Below are 10,000 nucleotides of genomic sequence, written 5' to 3' on the forward strand. Positions count from 1 at the left end.
CTGGATGCTTCGCTTGCATTCACGTCCCGTCTCGAGCTGACGCCTGGTGTGAAGAGGAGGGCGGCACGGCTCTCGGGGGAATCCGCTCTGCTTTTAGTGTTTTGGAAAGAATGTGTGATTCAGGCCACAAGAATGAGTCTGAGAGGCGGAGCTTCACGTTTTCATAACTGTGGAACGTACGGGGGGGGGGCGGGGGGGGGTTATTAAAATCTTTGTGCTTCAGCTGCAGTCTGATGATCCAAAGGTCGTGCTGATTCTGAAAAATGGTCTAAAGTGAGTTTAAAGGCCTCTGCTGACTGATGCTCTGGTGATTCTCTCTGACTCAGTGAACGCTTTCCTCTTTATTAGGCACACAGGTCAAAAGGTCAACGTTCATCGCTGTTTCTGCTGCTGCTCTTTTTGTGATTAATACAGTTCTCAGAAACTGATCATCAGAGCAGCTGCCATCATGCTGCGTCACACAGTAACTAAGAGTGCGTGCGTGTGTGCGTGCGTGTGCATGTGCGCGTGTGTGTGTGTCCTGCAGAAGCTTGCGGTGAATGTATTGTTGGATGTGTGCAGGGTCACCTCAACACTGTGAATGAATATTTGACCCGATGTTTCCTTTTGTCTTTTTCTCCCAGGCATCCCCAAACCTCGCACCTCTGCAGCCTGTGGTCCCACAGCAGCTAAACCGACAGCCAATCAGCAACCGGGGTCAGCAGGGCGCCCCGCCACACCCACCGCCGCCTCAAAACTTCCTGTTAAAGGGTTACCCACAAGCCTTAGCTCCTCCTCACTGGGAAGTAACGAGAACAATGGAGGCGTGAGCAAAGGTGTGTGTGTGTGTGTGTGTGTGTGTGTGTGTGTGTGTGTGTGTGTGACACACTGTCTGTGCATCATCAGAGGTGGTTTTCTTTGGTGTGGTTTCCCTCTCACTGCTGATTTAACTTCTTCTCATTTCCACTGTTTCTCTGTGTGTGTGTGTGTGTGTGTGTGTGTGTGTGTGTGTGTGTGTAGACAGGTATTAATATCTTTGTGGGGCCCAAAAATTGGAAGTTTACTATACTCGTGGGGACCAGGAGTTTGAAGGCATTTTTGAGACTCAAATTGTGGTTTTGGTGTCAGGGTGACAGTTACACAGTTACAGGTTATGGTTTAGGAATTCATTTTTGAGGCTAGGGAAAGCATGATGTCAATGAGATGTCCCCACATGGACATAAAAACACATGTGTGTGTGCGTGCTTGCAGCATATCCTGTGCTCCTCTGTGAAGGTCAGGGAGCACATCTGGTCGGAGCTCACAGATGATCTGTGTCGTCTCCTCTGCAGCTTTTATGGAGCCGTTTGTTTTCTCAGATTAGGAGCTGAACGTCCTGGTGTTTGTCGTCCTTCAGCCGCTGCAGGAGAGCAGCTCAGTTCACATCAGGACTCAGTCTGTCTCCAGCTTTAGCTTCCTCCTCTGTGCGTCAAAAAGAAGAAACCAGGTGAACGTTGATGCTGAATGTGGTGATGAGCTGAGGACGGGTGTGGTCAGTCAGTCTGAAGGAAACGGTTCCTCCCCCTCTGTCCTGAGCAGCTGCACGTTCAGCCTCACTTGCGTGTTGTTTAACTTCCTGTTTAGCCTTTGTTGGGTCTGCAGCGCTCGTAGCAAACAGACATAAGCACGTGCAGTGATCTCCTCGTTTCACTGTGACGTAGTCATTTGTGCAAAGTTGGCCAGAAACAACAGATCCATGTGACAGGCAGCAGGACGTGGATGTAAATCTGAGTGTTATCACCTGCGCGGGCCTGTCCTCCTGCAGGGGAACATGAAGGTTTTGAGCCTTCGGTGGTTGGAGATCACTTATTGTTTCCATGGTGATATTTAGTTTTATCAGAGAGGAGCGTTGGTGTTGATCCACCTCCACACAGTTACAGCATCACACAGTCCGGCTCAGCTCTGCTTCAGGACACATTCAGATACTTTAACATGAGAAACACTAAAGCTTCATACCGCGTTGAGGTGTGTTTTTTGGGGGGTAAATCCGCTGAAACTGTGGAAACATGTTGTTTGCTTTGCTGTCCTGGTGACACGCTTCTGTTTTTCTGCAGGTCCGAGACAGTTTGTAATTCTAGAGGAGAAAGAACAAAATCATCTTTTTGTCTCAGCCCAGAGAAAAACGGCACATTTCCTCTGCTGTGTGCTGCAACCTGCTGCAGAGCATCGCTGCGGTGCTCTGGGTGGAACACAGCACGCCCCTAATAATGCAAACTTTCCCCCCATACAGTGTCATGAAGGGGGGAATTATCAATGGAGACCCACAGTTTGTGTGTCAGGCTGTAAATATGTTTATTTCTACTGTAAAGTTTTAACATGGCAGTCTATAGGGGCTGACTCACTGCTGCCTCTGCTGGACGTCAGAGGAACTGCAGGTGTGGCTTCGTGTTTCAGTCAGTTTCTTTCCTAGTTTTGGGTTTTTGTTTCTACCTGCTACAGATCAGAGATCTCACAGGCAACAACTGAGAAACTGTCAGCTTTGACTGAGCTGCATTCAGACGCCCCACATGCTCTTACCTCTCCCAGGATGACCCCGGGATGACCCCATGTTCTGTTGTGTCTGTTGCCCCATATCTGTTGTCTGTGTGAATGGAGGGAGGGGACTTGATGGAAACTTGCTGTCACTCATCCAGTATTTAAATCAGTACATGAATAAAAACTCCTGCATCTTCTCCCGTCAGCATCTCCAGCAGCACCAACAGGGGCCGTACCAGACGAGCGGCCCAGCAGAAGCACACTTCCTGTGGGCAGCCAGAGTGCAGCAAAGCCCTCCGCCTCCAGCAGCACCACCAGCACCAGTACTCCCAGTGACGCTGTTACAAACGGTCCCAGCACTGCTGCTCCAAAACCTCCCGCCCTGAGGAGCAGAGCTCTGTCTCTGCAGGCCAGGACCTCCAGCACAGGTGAGGCACCACCTCCTCCAGATCAGCCTTTTAACCTTCAGACTAAATCTAATAAAATCTAATCTTTCAGGCTGTAAACGAGAATGTTTGTAACTCAGATGTGCGATCGCTCGCTAAGCTTCAGTCGGTTGACCGTCTCATCCGTCGGCACCGACTCAGAGCTGCAGGGTTAAACTGCTTTGTTCCTGCTTCCACACCAGTCTGTGGGTAAAACTATCTCCGCCTTGCAGAAGGCTGCAGTTTATCTTTGAAAGCAAACCTCAGTTTAGGCCGAATTACATCCTCCAAGACGTCTGAGGAACAAACTGAAAACAAGCAGAGTAAAGGTTTGAGTGCGGCTGCAGCGCTGCTGCGTGTGCATGCTTTCATTCACTAAACCAGATTCTCAACAGAGTTCATGCTTCTTTAAACATGTTGGAGAACAATCGTTTTATTTTTAATTTTTAAATCTGCAAACAACACAAAACAGCCAAAGTGTCAAAATCTGATGAAAATAAGTGTTAACAGAGGCGGCAGAATGAAAGGTGAAGTATGTTACAGGAGTCGTCATGTTCTGATTGAGCAGCCTCTCATTTTTCAAAAACAACAATCTCGTGCTACCTTTTTAATTTTAAAGGTAAAAAGTAATCTGATTACTTTGTTCCCCCTGACGTTTCATAAATGTGTCACTTTATTCTCAGACGTTACCCTGAACTAATTATTAAATTCATTTTTCAAACAGAGATGAGTCACAGTTAAAGTGTGTGACCTCACTTCCTCCTCCGCCACAGCGAGCTCGATAGTTTGCAGACAGACGGCCCCGGTCACATGACTGCAGCACAAACATAAACAATAAGAGCACATAAAAAAAGTCGCACTTACGTCTTAACTGTTGGAGAAACACATGAAACCGTGCGTCGCCTCCACGCTGCTCCGCCTGTGAGTCTGTGTGACGAATGACGCTGTGTTTAATGTTTTGGCCTCTCTGTATAACGTGCAGGTTGGTTTAATCACAGAGCTCCGTACGTTTCCTTCACCCTGCGGGGAACGGCACAGATGTTTGTGTCCTGTCTGGGTCACAGTCGGGATCAAACACGTGATCCTATTGCGGAGGCGACAGGAGGGACGCGGCGGCGGCGGCAGTTAAACTGTTTGTTGGTCAGAATCTGTGTCAGACGCTCTGCACGCCGCTCAGAGCTGAAACCTGAAGCCCGTCCACTCGATTTCACAGCTGTGTGCGAATGAAACGCCTCCGCGGGAACAGGAAATGGGTTTTGACTCCTTCTGTGTTCTCTCCGCAGGTCTGAAGCCCCCGACGATCACCAACCAGAACGCAGCGAGGACGGCAGCCGCGAAGTCGAACCCCGCTGCCGGTCAGGGGCTCACGAAGCAGGCGACACAGTCCCCGTTACAGCGCAGCGGCTCGGCGAGGGTCAGCCGGCTGAACGGCGCAGGTATGAGAGACTTCCTGTGTTTGTGTGCGAGCAGCTGCCGGGGTGTGGATCACAGCGAGTTAGGTCTAAGGGGTGCTTAGCATGAGTAGTGCTGGTTAGTAAAGCTGTGAGGGCAGCTGAGTAGAGCTCATGCTTGTTCTGAGTGAACACGGATGCTGAGCCGTGCAGTGATGTCACACCTGAGAGCACGCCATCACACACGCAGCTTGGCTGAGTCTGATCAGCACTTCCATCGATTTTATACAGTCTGTGGCATCCGTGTGATCATGGCTGCAGTTTGTTTGCTGCACAACATCTGCTTTTTCTTTCCTGTAGCTGAAGCGAGCGCGAGTCACAGCTTTGCATCAGTCACACGAGCGACCGGATAATGACGAGCGTCGCCGGGTTTGGACTGATGGTGCAGGAGGCGGCGGTCTGACATCACTGCATGAACTCTGAGAGAGAGAGAGAGAGAGAGAGACACACACACACACACACACACACACACGCACACACACACACACACACACACACGATAACTGATTGCACCTCAAAGCCTGGAAGCTTAAGCAAACATAATTATCATCCCTGCAGTCTCCCTCTAATTATTCTCCTGCTCGCACACACACACACACACACACACACACACACACACGGACACACGCACACACACAGACAGACAGACACACACACACGCACACACACACACAGACAGACACACACATGGACAGTCTGGTTAATCTTCTGTTGCCTCCCAGCTCAAACTCGTTCGCTCGCTCTGTGAGTTGATGTTCGTCGAGCTCCGGCAGGCCGACGTTTCACGTTTAGCATCACGCAGCATCAGAATCATGTCTTAAACCATCGGCCGTGACTCTGGTGTCAGCAGCGTGCTGCTCTCCTCCCCCTGCATGTGGCGGCTCTTGTCTGGGCCCGGGCGCCTGGCTGCCTCCCTCTGTGGCCGGCCTGGAAGTCTCTCTGGGGCCTGTGGGGCGCCGCTTACTCACAGACGTGCTATCAGCCCCATGATGGCTTGATTACCCCACACGCGCACACACACACACAGACACAAACACACAGACACTGCACTTCATAAGGGCCACACATGCATTTGATTCATACCTCTCTCACTGACGCTCGCCACAGCCGTCCTCAGGCGACAGCGGTTAGCAGCGTGGGCCTTTAAAGCTCTCAGTGGCTTTCTGCTCATTTTGTCTCCAGTGGATGTGGACATTGATTCTGACATGCATGCACACACACACACACACACACACACAGCTCTGGTTTTATTGGCTCTGGTCTGTCTCGTGCCATTAGGGGAGCACTGATGTTTCGGGCTGTAAGTTTTTATGGCTGGTTTGAAGTTTGTAAATGAGCCACATGTTGTGCGTGCTTACTCTGCACAAAGACCAAATCTGTCAAACATTCCTGTGAATGAAAATGTGCGCAGGTGTGATTTTAGAGGTGGACGTTCTGTAATCTGTGTCAGTGGAGCTAAACCAGATGTTCACAGCTGTGTGTCAGGATCTGTTAAATATCCACTAACCTGTCCTCTGTGTCAGCTGATGGAGGCGTCCACACTTTGATGCAAACTAAATAAAAGTGGATTCAATAATGAGCAGAGAGGCTCTCGGGGATCATGGCTGCCTTGGTTTTGTTTTCAGCGTCGGTGGTTTTTGTGGGGACCTCAGAGTTTCCTCTGAGCCGAGCTTCCTTTGTGTTCACTAAACCTGAGTCCGACATGAGCATCAGCGCAGTTTAACCCAGCTCCAGGTTCTGAGCGCGCTCACAGGAGCAAAGGACAAACGGCGGTCTGATGATGCAGCTGTTGACATTCAGAAGTGTGTCGTGTGTTCTTTGTTCCTGATGTTCTAATTCAAGTTCTCCGTCACGTTCATCGCCAGCTTCTTTCAGTCGACTTGGAAACGCTCCGACAGATTTGGCTAAAACAAAGACGCCTTTTCACAAAGTGTGTGAAAGGCACCAATATGGCACCTGCCTCAGTGTGTGTGTGTGTGTGTGTGTGTGTGTACAGGTTTTAATGTCTTTGTGGGGACCGACATCCCAGTCCCCTCGAGTTTGAAGACATTTTTGAGACTCAAGATGTGGTTTTAGTGTCAGGGTTACAGTTATGGTTATGGTTAAGGTAAGCGGATGGGGAAAGCGTTATGTCAATAAGATGTCCCCACAAGGATATAAATACACGTGTGTGTGTGTGTGTGTGTGTGTGTGTGTGTGTGTGTGTGTGTGTGTGGTCTCCACAGTGTTTCTTCTGTCATCACGTCTGACCTCGACGAGGTTCATCTGTGGCACGACAGAGAGAGCAGAGGAGTCATGAGGGAGGAGGGAGCGAGGGATTATTCAGACCCCGCTGTCTCCTCCCCCTCCTCCTCCTGCAGCATCCCTCCTCCCTCTGTGTGTGTGTGTGTGTAGATGCTTGTCTTTGTTTGTGTGTAAATTCTGGTGACACGCCTCTGTGGTGATGGGGGGGGTGTTTGGCAGCAGAGGAGTAATCATCACCAGGATACGCTCGCTCTCTCACGCACACACACGAGTATCTCGCCCGTTTCCCTCTCTCTCTCTCTCCCTCTCTCCCTCTCTCTCCCCATCCGTGGTTGATTCGCCGTGACCTCGGCGACGGTGAAGCTCACTGCTATTTTTGGCGCCATTTTCTTCCCGTGCTGGCTGCGGTGCAGGAGCTGCTCTGCTTCGCTCCTTTTATTTCATGTTTTCGTGTCACAGCGGCGGCTCTGTGGCTTTGATGACGGCCGGATGGCGGCTTAGCGTGCGTCCTCTTCCCTGGACTGAGCGCAGGATCTGTTTTTAAAATGCGGCGTCTTGTTTTTCCTCGTGGCTTTCACGCAGATGCAGGCTACAAATCCCAGCAGCAGTAACCAGATTCTCTTTTTGGAGGATTTTTTGTTTTTGAAATTTAAAGAAAAGGAGAATTTCCTTCTCCCGCCTCCCGTCTGCTAAAGAAGAAGTGGGTCAGTGTGACCTGCCGCTCAGGACACGTTGAGACGAGGAGAAGAACTCAAAGTGCAGAAAAGGACTCTGAGTCCGACGGAGAGCGCCTCACACCGAACCATGTTATGGTCTCCCAGACTGTCGCTGTCCAACTTCCACGTGAAGCTGACGGCCAAAGGACTTTTCCGAAACCTCCAGCTGCTGTCGGGATGCAGGAAGAACACCGTGGTCTTCCACGCAGGTCTGGATCAGCCTCTGTCCCCCGTGTCCTCCCCACATCCACCCGTGCGGCGTTTCACCCATCCATCTGTTCGTCCTCCATCAGCAGCTTCACCCCGTTAGCTGCTTCCATCCCTCCATGTGCTCCACACACCTTCCTTCATCCACCATAGATGCACATGGCAGGGTGGGGCCACCACACCCAAACAGAGGAGCTAATGATGTTCACTCCTGCAACAGAAGGACTTTAATCCTGCAGGCACCCAAAATAAAAGCCCCATCTCTGCTTTGTGTAACTATTTCAAAATAAAACTCATTTTCAAAACCACCCCCACCTCCTCCTCCTCCTCCTCCTCCACCTCCTGTCTTTGTGTGAAGCTCAGCGTTCTTTGCCGTTTCTTTGGGCTTTTTCATCTTTACTCGTGTGATGGCAGGCCTGACTCAAGATCAGCCTCAAAGGCCACTTCACCCTCCTCCTCCCCCCTCCTCAGCTCCTCCTGTGTTCCTGCATGGCGTCAGCAGCCATTGTTGCCTCCGTGTCTCCTCCTGTGGGGGCTTTCAGCTCAGCGTGCAGCTGCAGTCGCACACGGCTGTGCGTGCGGGGCTTTTAGTTCTAGCGTTGCGGCGTGGCGTGATGAATAGCTGTGGCTCCTTTTGGCCCCGATACCCACGCCTGACGGGGCACGACCACGTGATTCACACACAAACCCGAAATAGCCCAGGACGCATCTGGCTTTTACTTATTCAGCCATTAAAAGGCTGCTCTGTGTTTGTGCAGGCTGCAGCAGAGCCTGCACTCGCTCTTAATGTGTCTCCTTTTCTAAAGAGGAGCTGCACGCTGCCAGGGTCTGACTGTGTGTCCGTGCAGCACGGGAGCTTTTCATGTTTCAAGTTCATGCTGCATAAAAGCAAAAATCCCTGATGATGCTGTGAATAACTGTCACGGGCCTGTGAAGCAGACAGGACAGCGTTCATGATAGCAGCGCTCAGTGTCGGCCGTTCAGCTCTGTAGCCTCGACTGACCACGAGAGAAGTCGAGCTGAATACGTGAACGTGACAGTAAAGCTGCTTCAGCCTCTGACGCGTCACATACACACACTTTAAACATGCACAAAGTCAAAAAACACCAGGAAAACTTTGTTGGATGAGCTGTTAACCCAAAAAATGCAAGTCCAGATGTGCAGGCTGTGGTGCGGGTGCACAGCCTTTAGTGTTCAGTGGAATCAGTGGAGAACTCAGTACATGAGCAGCTGTGTTAGCTGGGTGGAGGTGAGAGTGTTGCAGTAACGGGCATCTTAGTAATAATGTCCCAAATACGCAGCTTCCACCTCCAGATGTGGATATTTTATTCCTGAACCAAGAACTTTGTTTTTTGTGTCCAGCAGGGGGCGACTCCTGTGGTTTGGGAACAGTTCCCAGCTTATTTGCTCTGTGACCTCAGTCGACCTGATGAGTTTATGGGCTCAGTCGTAGTTTTCATGTCCCGTTTAGAAAGCAAAAGGTCGCGGGTTTAATTCCAGCTGGAGACACGGATCGTCTTTGGGATTGGATCAGGAACGGTGTGACCTGTGGCGCCCCCTGGTGGTGAGGGAGCGGTGGTTAGGTCCATCTCCTGTATGCGGTCTGTAGTCCAGCACAGTGTTTCTGTGGTCCTGCGTAGAATTCAGGCACATTTAGTTCTAGTCTGGCAATGGGCTTTTTTTATTTGGGGGGGGGGGGTTACCATGGTTACCGTGAGTGTGTGTAAACCACGCTCAAAGCAACAACTTATAAATATCAGTCCGTTATCGGCGGTTTGAGAGTAGCTAGCTCGTTGGAGATGTTTCTGGGTTGTTTTGTGTGAAGGAGCAGTTTTTATGTTAGGACGTGATTATTTCACATCACCTGTGGGCCGGTGTTGTGCCAAAAACTGATTTCCAATGTTTCCGTGTATTTTTTATGTGTAATATCTTTACGTGTGTTGGTAAATAGACTTCGGTGAACAGCTTTTACAAAGGGGTTATATATAGAATTAAAAAATTATCTGCTTTTTTCAAGTATCCTTACAAGTCTGTGTTATTGTACTTACATTATAACCAATCCGGTCCTTTATCCCCACTTAAAATATTTTTACAAAACTATTGTAATATTTGCTGCCATTTCTTCTGTCCTCTTGGCCAACTTACTCTTACAAAAGACATTTTTAATGTTAATGACATTTTTATATAACCTTTATTTATGCAGTTAAAAAAGTCGCTGCCAAAAACTGATTGCGCCTTCTACCTTGTTACACAAACGTTGTTTGTGGCTCAGTATGACTTTGTGTCATCCATGAGGGATGCATTTGACATATGTTTCACATATTATAGCCCAACAAGTTACTTACAGCAGTTTAAATACGAGCAATCAGTTTTTGGCAGGCAATCACTTTTTGGCAAAACACCGGTCCACTCACTCAGCAGGAGTGAGCCCTGGTTGGCTGTGTTTGCTCGGGGTGAAGAAGCT

General features: G+C 49.8%; 1 protein-coding gene across 2 annotated transcripts in view; it reads left to right on the forward strand.

Moving 5' to 3' along the window:
* LOC116324730 (microtubule-associated tumor suppressor 1 homolog) overlaps positions 1 to 10,000 on the forward strand; it is a 56,439-nt gene that overhangs the window by 28,368 nt on the left and 18,071 nt on the right. For both annotated transcript variants that reach the window (XM_031745442.2, XM_031745443.2), the window contains exons 5-7: positions 624 to 815; positions 2,700 to 2,921; positions 4,202 to 4,354. In XM_031745442.2, the coding sequence (XP_031601302.1) occupies positions 624 to 815; positions 2,700 to 2,921; positions 4,202 to 4,354 (567 nt within the window). The remainder of the gene's footprint in view (positions 1 to 623; positions 816 to 2,699; positions 2,922 to 4,201; positions 4,355 to 10,000) is intronic.

Source organism: Oreochromis aureus, linkage group 6 (genome assembly GCF_013358895.1).
Source record: "Oreochromis aureus strain Israel breed Guangdong linkage group 6, ZZ_aureus, whole genome shotgun sequence".
Lineage (NCBI taxonomy): Eukaryota > Metazoa > Chordata > Actinopteri > Cichliformes > Cichlidae > Oreochromis > Oreochromis aureus.